The sequence below is a fragment of the Chanodichthys erythropterus genome, chromosome 1 (assembly GCF_024489055.1).
Source record: "Chanodichthys erythropterus isolate Z2021 chromosome 1, ASM2448905v1, whole genome shotgun sequence".
Classification (NCBI taxonomy): domain Eukaryota; kingdom Metazoa; phylum Chordata; class Actinopteri; order Cypriniformes; family Xenocyprididae; genus Chanodichthys; species Chanodichthys erythropterus.
The window spans coordinates 22948738-22967462 of record NC_090221.1 but is presented as its reverse complement, the minus strand read 5'-3'; the positions used below and the strand labels follow the sequence as shown (position 1 = coordinate 22967462).

At 44.4% G+C, this 18725-nt stretch overlaps 1 protein-coding gene across 1 annotated transcript in view; it reads left to right on the top strand.

Annotated features, from left to right (window-relative positions):
* The window catches only part of ppp3cb (protein phosphatase 3, catalytic subunit, beta isozyme), a 123606-nt gene that overhangs the window by 80479 nt on the left and 24402 nt on the right, over positions 1-18725 (top strand). The window contains exons 6-12 of the mRNA XM_067390689.1: positions 35-180; positions 5374-5513; positions 7672-7749; positions 12419-12513; positions 12986-13111; positions 13488-13565; positions 13820-13904. Of these exons, the coding sequence (XP_067246790.1) occupies positions 35-180; positions 5374-5513; positions 7672-7749; positions 12419-12513; positions 12986-13111; positions 13488-13565; positions 13820-13904 (748 nt within the window). The remainder of the gene's footprint in view (positions 1-34; positions 181-5373; positions 5514-7671; positions 7750-12418; positions 12514-12985; positions 13112-13487; positions 13566-13819; positions 13905-18725) is intronic.

Genomic DNA, 18725 nt, shown 5'->3' with positions numbered 1-18725 from the left:
GCAGGTGTGTGATCTCTGTCTGTCTTTCTTTCAGGTAAAATCAAATACTCGGAGCAGGTGTATGATGCGTGCATGGATGCGTTTGACTGTCTGCCTCTGGCTGCACTGATGAATCAGCAGTTTTTGTGTGTTCATGGTGGCCTGTCTCCAGAAATCCACACATTAGACGACATTAAGAGGGTGAGGAGGACTGTGTATGACTATATATATATATATATACACATACATACAGTATTGTTACATGTATTGTCTGTCTCCTGTGTTTCATTGTATTTTTGGTTCAGACATGTGTGACCTTAGGTGCGTTCAACTTTGGCTGTGGCTGGATGTAACCGTTTGGCAAGAGTTGACGCTTGCAGTTGGGGAGGAGCTAAAAACGCAGGCGTGAAATCATACACTTTCTGCTTCCCGTAGTGATGCTTGCACTGTGTTTGCATACTTTATCACAGATGAAGTGAATTAAATGCGATATTTCTCAAATACAAAGATGTTTCAGAGATGTTTTCATTCAGTTATTTATGTACTGCTTAATACAATGTCTGTTTGTACAAGAATAAAGTTCAACATTAGCCTATACTATTTAAATACAATTAAAGTGGGGTCTATGTTTTTTTTATTATCAGTTTTATTTTGATAAACATGACAATATAACATTACGATTACATGAAAAGAGCTTTTACTGTTATAAAAACACAGATTTGTGAGCATTAGTGGAACTAAATGTGTCAGAATAAACACTAAACACATGTGATTGTTGTCATGCGGTGAATCCAGCCAATCGTGGAACAGATATGTTATCACCAGAGCTCGTGCAGCCGCTCTGAAGAAACTGCGACAGCTGAGTCAGCCGTCTGCTCAACTTTGATGTGTCACATGGCGTCTCTGCTGTCTTAAGTCAGACTATATTTCTAACAGGCATGCACTGTTTCACGTCAGCCACCGATTAGTCTGCACAGCGCTGCATGTAGTCATCCAGTTCACCTGTTATCCATTAATTATCTCATTAGCTCCCTTTGTTTAATCTGTCTACTTAAGTTAAGAGTTTTCTGCAATTCAATTACCTTCTTCATCAATGTATTGTCTGAGTAAGTGTATTCTCCTGAGTTTATTTTATTAAAGTTTCCTTGAACTATTCCTCGTCATGTGATTTCTACATTACCACGTTACGTGACAGAAAGATGGACCCTCCAAGTGAGTAGCAAAGATGCGTTTACCTGCAGTTTACCTGCTATGCCTGGAACAGGGGCAGCTTTCCCTTGAGGATTGCCTTACCATCTATCCAGACAGGTCTGCACTGTTATAGTGGAGTTTGACTGCTTTGATGGAAGCCCCGCCCACAAACTTGCCACAGCAGATGCGACGGATTAAACCTCTTGAGGTTATTTATTTAGGAATATCTGTTTCTCCCGTGCCCCCTGCATCTCCAGAATGCCCACCCAGCCTCCCTCCCCCAACTCCTCTTACATCCAGTCCTTGGCCCTGCCTCCGCTGGTATCTTTCATCCCCTCTGCATCTCCCACATCATGTGTGGCTCTGCCTCAGTGCTTCAGACCACCAGCTCCACCCAGCCCAGAGGATACCCTGGCTCTGCTTCCAGCCTCTGTGCCCATCGCTCCACCGCGGCATGTCAACACACTGGCTCCGCCTCGGCTCCTCCCTCCCTCAGCTTGACCAGCAATACGGCTCCATCGGGCTCCCTCGTCCCTCCAGCTCCATCTTGGTCAGACATCGAGCTGCCTGCGCCTTCGTCTCCGTCTGGCTTCACCTTCCCCTGGCTCCACCTCTGTCCTTTAGTTCCCTGGTTCCACCTTGGAAGCTTGTCGCCGTGGTTCCATCGGTGTTGCGTGGGTTCTTCAGCTCATCAACTCCACCTGGGTCTCCATCTGTGGTGGCAGCATCGGCGTCGGTCGTACCCAGGGTGCCTACCATAAAATCTACACCATGGCTCCTCCCACCTGCTAGTCTGCCCTGGGGCCTCATCATCTGGCTTCTCCTGGCTCCTCACTGGCTCCTCCCACCATCCACTCCCCCATGGACTGTTTTTTGCCCTGGACTTTTGGTTTTTTCCTATGTTCTGTCTGGTCTGTCTTCTGTGTTTCATTGTATGTTTGGTTCAGTCCTGTGTGACATAGTTTTCCTGAGTTGGCATTCAGTTCACCTGTTGTCCAATAATTATGTCATTAGCTCCCTTTGTTTAATCTGTCTACTTAAGTTCTGAGTTTCCTGCCATCCGATGTCCATCTTTGTCAATATATCGTCTGAGTAAGTGTATTCTAGTGGTTATCTCCTGAGATGGTTATTAATGTATGTTTCCTTGAACTATTCTTTGAACAAAGCTATTGTTATACATTACAATGTTATGTGACACACTTAACACATACATACACACACACACACACACACACATACATATATATATATATATATATATATATATATATATATATATATATATATATATATATATATATATATATTGCCTATTGTTGAACAAGTGTTATCTGACATACAGTAATTAAAATGAATTTGTTTTGGACACAGTTTAACTCTGAGATCTTGTCATATTTTATTACCATTTTTAAACTATAGTGAATAAACTGTAATAAAGAATGAAATGTTCAAGCAGGGCCGGATTATGGCACCAGCCAATAGGGGGGCACCAAGTGATTGAGATAATGACTAGACTTTTTTTAAAAAAAATCATGTTTTGTATATATATTATTTAGCTGGAAAGACAGAATTAACAGTTAATGATACAATATATACAGAGAGAATATAAAGAGCCCTGCCCCTTTGATCGCGAAAGTGAAAGCGCCCCTTGCGGTCCCATCGCGGTGAGACCAGCACTCCCGGATCCGCGGGACCCAACGCAAAAGAGTGCGGCGCGGGTGGTAAGACACTACTCGCGTGCGAGTTGCGGGAGAATCAAATGATTCCTGCAGGAAGCGGGCGAGCGGGCGCGGGACTGAAAAATCCGTCCCATCCGATGTAGGTCTCTATATCGCGGTGCCCCCGCGTTCCCATTTCTCCTCCCCCAGAACGCGAATTCGCCCCTGCCCTCGCAGAGGTCTGTGCATGCCTCTGCTGAATTATTTTTAACCCTGGTGGCGGTGGGGATAAAAAAAAATATCAGTCTATGATGGCAGTGTTCCTTAAGAAATACGCGTGACTTGCGCTCTTTTTAATGTAATAATTTGTAATATTTGTGTTGTTTTATATGTAATATGGATTATTTTCTCATCCTATTTTTTTGAGGAGGCACTGCCTCCCTTGCCTACTCGGAGGAAACGCCCCTGATATATATATATACATATATTTTAAAACATCGCCAAGTAAAACGCTGCGTTTATATAGAACTGTCTCTTTACGACCACAAAAACGGGACACTTTTCAGACGCGCATTCCACCTTCGTCTCAGCGCCAGGTGCCAGTCAAACGAGCGCGGAAAAGGTAGCTTCAGTTGAACAACAGTGAACTGCGGTCAGATGAGATGTTGTCAGGCTATGTCGGTAAAACTCAGAAAAATGAACACGACTGTCCAATCAGCCGTTATACTGTGCTTGCGGCGCGCACTCAAGAGTGGCATGCGCAAATGCGCCGGCGCGCGCTGCATAATTACTATATTATAGCTTAAATAAAGCGCAGAAGAAACTACGAGCATGCGCCATCGTTGTTCTGTTGTAAATTAAGTCATGAAATTACCAAACATGCGATTAAAGCTGCCTCAAAACTGTGCATGCATGTATGTATTTGCTGACATGGTTTTAAAGCTATTGTTATCCAATTTGTTGGCCTTAAAACGTCTTAAAAAGGCACATGTACACCAGGGAAATCTAAATTTTCTCGGGGGAGCATGCCCCCATACCCCCCTAGCAAACAACATTTTCTGACCTCGGTAATTATGAAACCCTGCCTAAATATGAATGAAATATAACGAATGAAATCTGAGGTAAACATGTATTTCTCCAAATGTGCGCACTTTTGGACTAAAAGTGTGTATGTGTATGCACTGTGATCAAAAATAAATGGGAGCAAACGCGATTGAATGTAGAGGTTTGTGTCTCGTTATTCTATTAATAACTACCGGTTGATTTTGCATTTCTATCAGAAATTAAGACTTATTAGTGTCATTGTAGATAGTGGTGCAAATATTTAAGCTATCTAATACTTAAAATCTCAAGGTTAAATCAGAAGATTTTTTGTAAAAATGTTTCTGTAACAGCTGCCAAAAAATAGTATATAGCTCCACTGTGGTTTTTAAAAAATTTAAAAATAAATAAATAAATCAAAACATCCCCCCTCTGTTTTTTTTTTTTTTTTTTTTTGTTTGTTTGTTTGTTTGTTTGTTTTTTTCACAAAGTGCACCCATATATGAAAATGTTCATGTGCAATTTTTTACCTAGGAAGCTCGTATTTAGGATAATTCCTATTGCACGTGAAGGCAGAATTAATGATTTTGCATGCACAAATTTTTGGTTGGGTGAGTGCGGGGCATTTCAAATGTGGTCACCCTAGGGCACCACACTGTGTTAATCCAGGCCTGTGTTCAAGGTGTCTGAATACATTTTGGTTTGAAATGATATCTGATGGAGCATGTGACACTGAAGACTTGAGTAATGATGCTGAAATTTTAGCTTTGACATCCCATGAAATAAATTAAATAAATTTAATTTTAAAATAGAAAACATAGTCAGTCTTTTTTAAATAATAATATTTCACAACTGTTTTCCTTTGGTGAACATAAAAGACTTTCGAAAACAAAGGAAAATCATATCAACCTCAAACCTTTTAACTTTTATGTGTGTATATACAGTTTATACATAAAAATATTAATACATTATATATATATATATATATATATATATATATATATATATATATATATATATATATATATATATATATTTTTTTTTTATTATAATTTATATATTTATATTATATATAATTTATCTATATATATATTTACTCCAGTTCCTGTTACCTACTGTAGATAGTCCTTACCAAACAATACTGGATAATTTGAAATGTTTTAGACTTAATGAGCTCTAACAGCAGATGTTTGACGGATTTTTTTTAAATCTCCCCTTATGCTTCTGGTTTATTTTCTTTAGCAATGTACAGGCTGTGTACAAACACAGCACAGAGTATTATTTTTTTTTTATTTATTTTTTTTTTTATTCCCTGACTTTTCAAAGAATGGTATATTTTTTTACTGGCAACACAGGGCAAAAAAGTTAGTGTTAACACAGTGTGATTTAAAATAAGATTAAAAAAAATTCAAATATTTATAATGTTTATTAATATTATTATCATATTTATTAATATTTCATTTTACTGATGTTGACACTAGCTCTCTCTTTGTTTGTCTCTCAGTTGGACAGGTTCAAGGAGCCCCCAGCATTTGGCCCCATGTGTGATCTGCTGTGGTCCGACCCACTGGAGGACTTTGGCAATGAAAAAAGCCAAGATTACTTCAGCCACAACTCTGTCCGTGGATGCTCCTACTTTTACAGGTAAACCACACAAACTTCTCTATAGAGATCACTTTGTAAAGTGATAGAAGAGGTGCAGAAATTATAAAGATGACACCATGAAGGGGAGGAAGAATACATAGAAATTGACAATCAATATCTCTTTAGTATCTCAATGGCCTTGTTTACACTATTAAGATGTGTTTTGATCGATCAGATCACAAGTGTACAATGCTAAACACAGGTGTAAACGAGGTCTAAAAGGTTCTGAGCTTCTCCATGAAAACACATGTGACCAGACTGCTTTCGTAGTGTAGACGCTCAGATCTGAAAAAGTCCATACATTTACCCACCCATAGACCTTCCCCTCGAAGAAATCTAGACAGAAGTGGTCGAAAATGGACAAAGAAGACAGATTAAAACACCAGGTTTTAACGGGTATGTGTCTCTCTCGTCTACTTGTGATCTGATCGAACAATCGCATTTTAATACCAGGTGTAAACAGGGCCTATAGATCTCAACGATGTCTCAGACTTAAGAAGATACCTAAATTACACAATCAAATGTCAGAGATCTCAATATGAATTCTTCCAAGACCAAATGATGCAAGCCGCTTTTTTTAGAAGGTTTAAAGGGGGGAGTGACCAAAAAAGTTTGAGAACCACTGCTGTATGTCAACAATTGTGTCATAAATATAAAGAGACATAAATGACACAATTGTTGAACAAATAGGGAAAATTCCCTAAGGAATTTTAGGAGAAACACCTGAGACTGAGTTGACACTTTAAGTCTCCTGAATCACGAAAGGACCGGTTGTACGGTGAAATAACGGTATAGATAAAAGTCCAACGCCTGAAGTGCTGTGCGAGTTTAATTGGAATTGTAAAGCATTCCAAACAGTGACCAGCCCCAGCACAACACAGAATCCCCACAATCCCACGGGAATCTGCGCTCTGCTGTTACCATGACAACTGGCTACTACTGCCAGATCCGCTGAGATATGAAGATACAGAGATATAGTGAGAACCTGAAAGAAATACAGAAATGATGTAACAGGAAAAGGATAGAGAATAGAAAATAGGGCTGAACGATTAATCAAAATAAAATCAAAATCACAATATGACTTTGTGCAGTTATCAAATTGCAAAGGCTGCAATTTAATTAAATATATGCAAATTTTAAGTGAAGCATTTCACCATATTTGCTATGAGAAGAGTTTTTAAACCTGTAGCTAACAAAGGAGAATCTTTAGACAAAGGAGAAGCATTTCAGTTGTACACCAAAATAAACATTTGATGTTTAATGTTTGAAAATAAAGAAATTAAGACATAAATATTAGTATTTTAATTTTACAAATTTTAGTTGTACTGAAAATCACTTAAGGCCTGTCATTTTTAACATATACCAGGAAAAAAAAATATAAAAGACTGCCAAGTTAAATTAACAATTAACAAGTTTTCAACATGGGATCATACAACACAAAATCTGGGCCTTCATTTCTTTACTAAGACCACATTTAGACATATTTTGAGGAGGAAATGATAGTGGTTTTCACTGTAATCTTCACATTTACATCACTGCTCCCCCCTGGTGGCTCATAGTGGTAAGACAATAATACACACGCTAGCAATGGGTTAAAATCAACTCGCAATGGTTTTTGACACTTCTGAGCATCTCAGAGATATCAGGATGGCTGTATAATGCATCACATGGAAAATGTGATGTTGTGATGTCAAAAGTGATGTTAGATCTAAATCACAAGTGCTAGCTGGACTATTAGCAATGACACAATGAATTTGAGCAATACATTTCTTGGAAAACATTTCATTCTGCAGACATTTTGAGCATGTTACTTTTAAGCATTCTGAAACAAGTATTAACATTTGATGTTAGAAATGTTAGATAAAGGTCAAACTAAAATGTTTCAGGAAAAATTCAGGAACAATGTATAGAAAATGTTTTGTGCTAAGTGCATTTTGAGAAGTGTGAGAACATTCCCTGTTACTGGGGTTTAGCTAGTTAGCTGACAGGAACCCCTCTAAAACCATCAAAAACAGACCAGCTAACTATTTATTCAGCCAAATGAGTTGCTGAATCAGTATTTATCAATGTAAATATTTAATATGCTTTAAATATTGTTTACCATGCTTTAAATATTGTTTACCATGCCTCATTTTGTCTGTTTTATTATTTTGTACAGCTATCCTGCAGTGTGTGAGTTTTTACAGACCAACAACTTACTGTCGGTCATCAGGGCACATGAGGCGCAGGACGCAGGGTAAGAAAACAACACACAACATCACCTTTGATCACCCGTCCTTTTCTATATGACTGCTTTTCTCTCTTCAGCTCTGTTCCTCACCTCCTACAGATATAGAAACCCTAAAAACACACACAATATGTGTATATTGACAGGCTGGATTGAGTTTGTGTTGTTGGATGATCAGTGTACAGATACAGCAGACGCAGAGAGACATTGATTCTCCATAATCCACGTACATTACTGTACAGTAGTGTTCATTGATCTGAAATGCCACCAATGCACAAACATTCACCTAAGCCCAGGCCTTTTTATCAGTAATTGTCTCAGGCATAATGCAGAGAGTAGTTTTTAAATGTGCAAAGAGACTCTATAATACTCCACAATAGTAAACTATTCCATCCAGTCAACTAAACAGCAGTCAGTATAATACTCCACAACAATCTGTACAGTCGACAACAGCAGACAGCATACTCACTGAGTAAATTAGTTAATTTTACACAGTCTATTAAAAAAATAATATGCATTGTAATGTTTATTAATTATCTTTAATGCATTTCATGTTAATCATTTTGTATTGTATTGCACGCTTTTACACAATAAAGGCCAAGTTCTTTAAAGAAATAATAATAGAAAAGAAAGAATAAATACTTTAAAACTATTGTTTATGATTTGAGACTATGCTTTGTGAAAAATTATTATCCATTAGGCTTCACATACTTGCTGTAGAAAAGGGTTTTATATTACAAATATGGTACTCCAGTGACAAAAGAGACCTCTGTTAAATATCGGGGAATTTGGCTTGATTCAGAATTAAATTTCAAACCACATATTGATTACATAATAAAACGAACATACTCTTGTTTACTGCCTCTATACAGGTCATCAAATTGTTTTACATTTAGAGTACGAAAAAAGATAATTACCCAATTAATTTTACCAATTATTGATTATGCAGATATTGTTACAGATCCCTTGTTTCCCTGGACTCCATTTCCCATGATCCTCCTGTTTCGTCACCTGCACTCACTTCCCTCGTCAGCTCCTCATCATCACAGATCACCTGCACCTGGACTCTATCATCTGCACTCCCTTTATAATGCACTCACTCCCTGCACTCCTTGTCCGTTCTCTGTTTATGTTAGCGTTTGTTGGATGTACTCTGCCTTTGTGTTCATTAAAGTATCGTCTATTTGTGGAAATCCGTATCAGCCTCATCTCTACACCAGCAACCGTAACAGAAGAACGGACCCTAAACGACCGGATTTTCCACAAAAAAAAATGGAGACTTCCACCAGCTCCCTGGCTCCTGCTCCTCCAACGCCTCTCACTCTTCTGACAACCGGCGATCGCCTCATCGGGCTCCTACAGGTGGGTCGTTCGCTGGAGAGGTATGTGGAGGAGTTCGTGGAGCTTGCTTTCTTGTCTGACTGGCCTGATGCTCAGTTGATCTCCTTGTTTTTGGATGGATTGGATGACGACACTATCCGTTTTGATGAACCTGTTTTTTGTTTCTCCTTAAGCGATACTATCAATTTAATTTTGTGGTTGAATGGCTCCAAATTCTTAGTAGAAGAGGTTCAGGATCAGTGTTGTCGTCCAGTCCATCCAGAAACACGGTTGGCCGGGCCAGTCAGTCAACCTCCGGCTTCCTCCGCACACCTTTCCAGCGAACTCCCTGCCTGCCCCAGGCTGGACCCATATTCCGCTACTGGGCCCAGTAAGCGGAGGAGGAGGAAGAAAGCGGCCCCAATGTCTCCAGAGCCCGCTCCAGTGTCTCCAGAGCCCGCTCCAGTGTCTCCAGAGCCCGCTCCAGTGTCTCCAGAGCCCGCTCCAGTGTCTCCAGAGCCCGCTCCAGTGTCTCCAGAGCCCGCTCCAGTGTCTCCAGAGCCCGCTCCAGTATCCCCAGAGCCCGCTCCAGTATCCCCAGAGCCCGCTCCAGTATCTCCAGAGCCCGCTCCAGTATCTCCAGAGCCCGCTCCAGTATCTCCAGAGCCCGCTCCAGTATCTCCAGAGCCCGCTCCAGTATCTCCAGAGCCCGCTCCAGTCCCCACAGAGCCAGCTCCAGTGCCTGTGGGGATTTTAATTGTATATGAGGGGATGGATAGTACCCATCTTCCAGCCTCACACAAGCCGCCCAGTCATGCGGCCTGGCTTATAGACTTTTGGGCCGAGCCAAGTTCTCCAGTCTCCGCCGCCGAGCAAAGTTCTCCAGTCTCCGCCGCCGAGCAAAGTTCTCCAGTCTCCGCCGCCGAGCAAAGTTCTCCAGTCTCCGCCGCCGAGCAAAGTTCTCCAGTCTCCGCCGCCGAGCAAAGTTCTCCAGTCTCCGCCGCCGAGCAAAGTTCTCCAGTCTCCGCCGCCGAGCAAAGTTCTCCAGTCTCCGCCGCCGAGCCAGCCGCTCCAGCCGCCGCCGCCGCCGAGCCAGCCGCTCCAGCCGCCGCCGCCGCCGAGCCAGCGATCCAGCCGCCGCCGCCGCCGAGCCAGCCGCTCCAGCCGCCGCCGCCGAGCCAGCCGCTCCAGCCGCCGCCGCCGCTCCAGCCGCCGCCGCCGAGCCAGCCGCTCCAGCCGCCGCCGCCGCCCACCCCGCTCCACCAGACGCCGCCGCCGAGCCAGCCGCTCCAGCCGCCGCCGCCGAGCCAGCCGCTCCAGCCGCCGCCGCCGAGCCAGCCGCTCCAGCCGCCGCCGCCGCCGAACCAACTGCTCCTATGAACTGTGTGTCTGAACCCTCCAGCCCAAAGACCGTTTTCCCTCCCTGCCTCCCTCTCCCACCTCCATCCAGTTATGTTTACACGGAACCTCCACCTCAAGCCCCCTCGCCCAGATCTCCACCTCGGACCTCTGGGCGATTACCTACACCCCGGCTCCAACTTCCCTCTGCTCCACCGTTACCCATCTGTCCACCAGCTTCACCAGTATCCATCCTGCCTCCACTCACACCTTGTTCACTCGTCGGCCTGCCCTCCCCTCTGCACTACACTCCTCCGGCTCCGCTCCGTCACTCCGTCCCTCAGTTCCAGTTGGCCTCCTCACTCCCCCCGGTGTTCGTTTTGTTGGCTGTCCTCCTGCTTCCACTGCGGCCTTCTGGAGCCCCGGCTGCGCTTCGGTCGGCGGAGCCTTCGGTTCCGCCATCACCCGCCAGTCCTTCAGCGACGCCTGGGCTCAACGCCTCGAAGGCTTCGGCTCCTGACCCGCCATGGCTGCCCGCTGCACCTGACCCGCCATGGCTGCCCGCTGCACCTGACCCGCCATGGCTGCCCGCTGCACCTGACCCGCCATGGCTGCCCGCTGCACCTGACCCGCCATGGCTGCCCGCTGCACCTGACCCGCCATGTATGCCCGCTGCATGTCTGCCCGCTGCACCTGACCCGCCATGTCTGCCCGCTGCACCTGACCCGCCATGGCTGCCTTCGGCTCCTGACCCACCATGGCTGCCTTTGGCTCCTGACCCGCCATGGCTTTTGAGCCCGCCCTGGAGACCTCCACTCCAGTCTACTCATCCCCCTGCTCCGGTTTGAGGTCTCCAGGGCGCCCGCCCCCCTCCCGGTTGTTACATCTACGGCGCGAGGACGCGCCTCCCGGGAGGGGGAGGTACTGTTACAGATCCCTTGTTTCCCTGGACTCCATTTCCCATGATCCTCCTGTTTCGTCACCTGCACTCACTTCCCTCGTCAGCTCCTCATCATCACAGATCACCTGCACCTGGACTCTATCATCTGCACTCCCTTTATAATGCACTCGCTCCCTGCACTCCTTGTCCGTTCTCTGTTTATGTTAGCGTTTGTTGGATGTACTCTGCCTTTGTGTTCATTAAAGTATCGTCTATTTGTGGAAATCCGTATCAGCCTCATCTCTACACCAGCAACCGTAACAGATATAGTTTATCAAAACACGTACAATGTATATCTTAAACCATTAGATGTTCTATTTAATAATCTGTGTAGGTTCATTTTAAAGTGTCCATATAGAACTCATCATTGCCAATTATATAATCAGCTTAACTGGTTGCTGCCTGATAAAAGACGACGCATTTTTAGATGCATCTATTTGAATTTACCACCATATCTGAAAAGTTTTTTTGTACAATATACTCCAACTTATTTTCTTCGACATTCTCAATGTCTGACATTTACTGTCCCTGTTATGTGCAAAGTAGTCGGTCGGAGGTCCTTTTGTTATAATGCTCCTTCAGACTGGAATAATCTGCCTCCATCTGTGATATCTAATACTACTTTAGGCTCCTTTAGAACTTCTTTGAAAACTGATTGTAAATGCTTTTAATTGTAATGGTTCCTTGAAATATCTTGTTCTTGAAAACTTATTGTCAGTTTTTGTAATTGTTATGGTCCCTGAAACAACTGTCTTTGTAAACATTTGTATACCCTGCAGATTCTGAAATGGTCCTGGGAGGGTAGGGGGGATCTTTGAGCAGATTTGTCTTGTAATGTTCTGTTTGTTTTGTATTGTATTGAGTGCACTGTATCTGTTGTATGTTCTTGGTCCCCCTTGAAAACGAGATGCTGCATCTCAAGGGGCTTTCCTTGAATAAATTTCATATACAAATATGTACTTATTATTATTAATGTTATTGATGTTAATGAAAACATCTCAGCGTAATTGTAATCATGTCAATTCTGATGGTCATTCTGTAATTTTCTATGACCTCTTCTTTGTTTTCTTGCCATTTTAGTTACCGTATGTACAGGAAGAGTCAGACCACAGGTTTCCCCTCTCTCATCACTATCTTTTCTGCTCCAAACTACCTGGACGTTTACAACAACAAAGGTCTGAATTCAGTTTATATATATATACAATCTACAAGCAATCACATCATCACATGGTGTAATGAGATTGCTTGCTCAACATTTAAATAGTCTCTCTATATAAAATAGTCTGTTATAAATGTAGATACATTTTTATATCAATTAGAATAAAGTATATAATACATTTATATTGAATATATAATATACAATAATTTATTAATTACAATTATTTATTATTATTTTTACACACTATACCACAGTTAGTTAGTTAGTTTGTTTGTTAGTTTGTTAGTTTTCTGAAATATGACCAAGGCATGTTGCTGATAGATTTTGTCATGTCTCATGTATCTTTGTGCTTTTGTTGCGTATATCTTATGACAGTCATGTGCAAAAGAAAGAAAGGTACAGATGTTCATTAGAGAAATAGAGATAATTATGTTCATAAAAACATGTTTGTAATGTGTGAATATAACAGCCTTAATGCCTCTCCGCAGCGGCTGTGCTTAAATACGAGAACAATGTAATGAACATACGGCAGTTCAACTGCTCGCCACATCCGTACTGGCTGCCAAACTTCATGGATGTCTTCACCTGGTCGCTTCCATTTGTTGGAGAAAAAGGTGGGAAAGAGAAAACACAGGGTTTTCCTAAACAGCATGAGACATCATCATTCTGCCCGGAGACAACTTTGCCGTTAAATTCCTCACGTTTTCATTCTGGGTGTGTGAGGGATAGTAGCCAGTTGTTGTCTTGACTTGTTAAAACAAAGAAGATGGAATAGCTCTGATTCCAACTGTATTTCACCTATTCTGTCTCAACAAGTAAAACTAGAATGAGGTAAAAACCCAAAAAGGTTTGATCCTATAAAGTAATTTGATAGAGATAGATTAAAGGATTGAGTTTAGCCGGTGTATAAATATTAGAGGTGACATTTTATGTTTTTGTAGTTGTTGTTTTGTTGTTGTCTTGCCTTTTTGACTTTTGATGCCCCCATAGTGACAGAGATGTTGGTGAATGTCCTCAGCATCTGCTCTGACGATGAGCTTATGAACGATGGAGATGAGATCTTTGATGGTGAGGCCTGCACATTCCTCAACTTTTTCCTCTAAGATTTTCAATTTTTGGCATTCCCTGTCAATTGTGAATACTTCATTAAATTGTTTTGCGAACAAACAGTTGACACATTGACGTACTGTAGCTTTAAAAATAAAAATCTTAGACATCTGATACTTACAGAGAAACATTGTTTCATTTTAAATTCTTCTATAGAATATTCAGCTCCAGTATGTTGTTTATGAAATATAAGCCTGTTTCCTGGTTCTTCTCAGCTAATGCTGCGGCTGCCCGTAAGGAGGTCATCAGGAACAAGATCCGTGCCATTGGCAAAATGGCCAAAATGTTCTCAGTCCTGCGGTGAGTCTGGATGGGGTTGGGTACGCATGTTTGTGGTTTGGATGTTAACAACATAAAAAAAATTTACTATAATAATAAAGCAATATGTGTGCGTTGGTGCAGCCTGACTAAGACATGGCGTTGTTATTATTAACTAAAATAGAGTGCAACAGTCGGGTTCTGGAAGTAAAAACTTTATTAATTTTCCCCATACTGAAATTGATCTTTAACGCCAACTTATATACCTTGGATGACAGCCCTACAATGAGCAACAGGGTTGTTAATCAGTGCTTCTGTTGAAGTGCCAGCCTACATTATTTAAAATAATTGTGTTTAACTGTGGACTTCATGGTGAAAAAGTACATTACACACGATGCTGTATAGAAAATTCCTCCTTTGCTCATTGCTAAACAACAAAACAAAAGGTCACGTTCGACGTACGTCGGACAGACTGGCGAATAGGAATCTCACTAGAGAGGCCAATCTACTTCGAGTGTAACTAAAACGAGCCAATGCACATTGGCATGCAATCATATGCATCAGCTGCAAGCCTTGCAGCACGGGTATTTAATGAGCAGCAGGTGCATTGCATCTTCAGCTTTTCACTTCGGAGTTTCACTTCGGAACAAACGGTGTTTGTTCCTGTTCTCTGCAAGCATGTGTCTGCTAAAAGACGAGTCTGCTAAAAGACGAGTCATGCTTCAGCACTTTTAAAAGAGTAAAGTCCCTAAAAGAGCTTACACAAGTAGAGCTTGCGTCTTTTTAAAGATGCCATTCTATTTGTGTGTTTCTGGATGCGGTCGTTTCCTGTCCTCACTGATGGCCACGATCACTGTTTCACATGTCTGGGTGCGTGCTGAAACGATGTTCATGGGTGTTTCATGTTTTCGTATGAGAACATGATCACGTCGACACGCCGGTCGTGACTCTTCTTTCTCTGGGAAGCTTGAGTCCCCTCTGTTGTTGGCCAGCTGCCGCTTGTGTGTAAAAGCATAGCCGCGGGTCTGCCCGACACTTTGGGAGACCATGGAGATCAGCGAAGGCAAAACTCTCACTCCTCTGCGTGTCGTGTGCCGTTGAGCTGTCTGGCTGCAGCGCGGGTTGTCATGGCAACCCAGCACTCGCTCTGCGCTCTAGATGTGCGGTCTCCTTGCCTAATCTCCATTGTAGCGCACTCTCTGGTGCACCAAAAGAGGTCTACTTTGGTGAAATGGCTTGGGTGACTTGAGGTTGAGGGGTTCCTTTTCTGGATTGGATTGCTGGTCCTTCTCATAGGGGAACCTAGCCTTTCATTCAGGGCTCCAGCTGAGGGTCAGATGTCGATTGCAGCATCGGAGAGAGTGCTGTTATGCTCTGGAAATGAGGGTGACGCTGCCCACTGTAATGGTGTGTGCTTATGCTGACTCAGATTGAGTTTACAGCCATGCTTTCCCGGGTGTTCCAGATGTGCATGGAAAACTTGGCAGTATGGAGCTGTATTGGTGCCATAAATATGGAACGCCAAAAGTGCCAAAATCTGCATAAAGTTTTCCTCTCTCACTACCCTCATGGGTGGGGTGGCTGAGCACAGACCACACCCACCCTGCATGTGAGGCCAAGGCACTTTTTATGCATGAGGGTAGTTCTTAGCCGAGGTTGAGCTGCGCTTGTTGACTAACCGTGATCAAAGTCACTGCGCAGGCCCTCAGCCAGACGATGTCCACCTCAGTGGTCCAGAAGCACTCCCTGGCTTACCTATGTGCGAGAGGTTGTCATGCTAAAAACGCTTTCTCGATGCTACCATCTCTCAAGGTGGCTTTTTCGGTGACACTGTCGGGGACTGAGCCCAGCAGTTCTCCTCAGTTAGTAGCAGACCAGGGAGCTTCCCCTGATAAACCATTGAATTCCTTGTAGGCCGCCCCTCAGTCTGCTCGTTGCCAAGGGTGTCGTCTCCTGCAGAAAAACTCCGGCCCAGCCTGCTCTACTGTGTCCACTGTTGGGAGATGACGTCTCTGCTGCTATCTAAGTGGTTAGTGAGAAATCACCCCTGAGACGGGCGACCCAGGATGGGTGGGGCTGCTCTTCCAGAGGGCAGCAGCGTGCAGCTCGATAAGGTAGCCAAAGCCTCTCCTGCGCCCCCTGCACGGCACACTCAGACCCCGCTACGGGCCGCCTCACTAAGAGAGCCTCCCGAGCCGCATTCCTGCATTCCACCTCGCTGCCCCACTGCAGGTACGCCTACGGTCCCTTTGATCCCACTTGTACGGTCTCTGCGAGCCTGGTTAGTGCTCGCTAGTCCGTCTCGCTGGCTCATTCGGACCTTCAGGCTCGGCTATGCGATTTAGCTCACCCGGCGTCCTCCCAAGTTCAGGAGCGTCCACTTCACTGCAGTGAAAGCTGTTGATGCCCTTGTCTCATGTGCGGAGATCGCGGTCCTACTGGCAAAGGACGCGATAGAGCCGGTCCCTCCAGCTGATATGAGGTCAGGGTTCTACAGTCCCTACTTCATTGTACCCAAGAAAAGCTGTGGGTTACGACCGATTTTGGACCTGCGAGTTTTGAATCAGAGCCTCCACAAGCTACTGTTCAAAATGCTCACGCAGAAGCGCATTTTCGAGTGCATCCGTCCCCGAGATTGGTTTGCAGTGATCGACCTGATGGACACGTACTTTCATGTCTCGATTTTACCTCGACACAGGCCGTTCCTGCGCTTTGCGTTCAAGGGTCAAGCATATCAGTACAAGGTCCTACCCTTCGGGCTGGCCCTGTCTCCCCTTCTCGACAACTGGCTCATTCTAGCTCAGTTGCAGGATCAGTTGTGCGAACACAGGGACCTGGTGCTCAGTCTCCTCAGCCAGTTAGGCCTTCAGGTCAACTGGGAAAAGAGCAAACTCTCCCCTGTGCAGAGGATCTCTTTTCTCAGTATGGAGTTGGATTCGGTCAAGCAGACAGCACGCCTCACAGAGGAACATGTTCAGTCAGTGTTGAACTGCTTGAGTACATTCAATGGCAGGACAGCGGTCCCACTGAAATTCTTTCAGAGGCTCTGGGGGCATATGGCAGCCGCAGCGGCAGTAACCCCACTCGGTTTGCTTCATATGAGACTGCTTCAACACTGGCTTCATGGCCAAGTCCCGAGATGGGCATGGCAACGCGGCACTTTCCGGGTGGCAATCACTCCGGAGTGCCACCAAGCCTTCAGCCCGTGCTTGGATTTCTTCAGGCAGGAGTGCACCTAGAAGAGGTGTCCCGGCATTCTGTGGTATTCACAGATGCCTCCGGCACGGGCTGGGGTGCCACGTACAACGGGCATGCAGTTTCCGGGCCCCCAACTGCATTGGCACATGAACTGCCTCGAGTTGCTAGCAATACGCCTTGCCCTGAGCCGCCTGAAAGGGCCGTTACGGGGCAAGCATGTGCTGGTCCGCACGGACAACACTACGACCGTTGCGTACATCCACCGTCAAGGTGGTCTGCGCTCCCGTTGCATGTCGCAACTTGCCCCCCTTCTCCTCCTTTGGAGTCGGAAGCGTCTGAGGTCCGTCAGACGGTTCCTGCCATTCATGTTCCCTGTGTGCTCAACCGTGTGGCCGACGAGCTATCATGAACTGCACTGCCAGGAGAGTGGCGACTCCACCCCCAGGTGGCCCAGCTGATTTGGAGAGAGTTCGGAGAGGCTCAGGTAGACCTGTTTGCCTCACCAGAAACCTCCCATTGCCAGTTGTTTTACTCCCTGTCCGAGGGAACACTCGGGACAGATGCACTGGCGCACAGCTGGCCCCGGGGCCTTCGCAAATATGCGTTTCCCCCAGTGAGCCTACTTGCACAGACCTTGTGCAAAGTCAGGGAGGACGAGGAGCAGGTCCTGTTAGTTGCGCCCTATTGGCCCAACCGGACCTGGTTCCCGGAACTCTCACTCCTCGTAACAGCCCCTCCCTGGACCATTCCTCTGAGGAAGGACCTTCTTTCTCAGAGACGGGGCACACTTTGGCACCCGCGTCCGGACCTCTGGAAACTCCATGTCTGGTCCCTGGACGGGACGTGGAGGTTCTAGGTGACTTATCCCCCGAGGTACTTAACACCATCACTTCGGCACGTGCACTCCACAAGAAGTGTTGCATCCTCCTGGGCGCTGGCTCGTGGTGCCTCGCTGACAGACATTTGTAGAGCTGCGGGCTGGGCGACACCTAACACGTTCACGAGATTCTGTAGCCTTTGTGTCGAGCCGGTCTCCTCCCGTGTTCTCACCTCAGGTCAGAGGCATGGAGAGGCCCCTGCTTAGTGTCGGCTTGCTGCGCTTACATGCGCTTATTACTCTAGAGAGTCCCTACAAGGCAGACCCTGTTGAGTCCTCCGATCTCCCTTCGGCAGCCGATGTGGCGGAGCGTCTGCCGCCAGGCCTATATTCCGTTGTGTCCTTGAGAACCGGGTTTAGGCTGGGTACCATATGTGTGACCTACGAGGTTAGTCCATATGTACTTCTCCACATAACTCCTTCGGTGAAGGATGTGGCTTCCGCAACGTTCCTTTCCCAGCGAAAGAGTCACTTTCCCAGTGTTATCCATGGCTTTGGTAGGGATTCCTATTCATCGGTCTGTCCGACATACGTCGAATGTGACCGACAGAATGGGAACGAGGGTTACCTTTTTAACTGAGAAGATATATATATATATATATATATTATATATATATATATATAAATATATATATATATATATATATATATATATATATATATATATAAATATATATATATATATATATAAATATATATATATATATATATATATATATATATATATATATATATATATATATATATATATATATATATATATATATATATATATATATATATATATA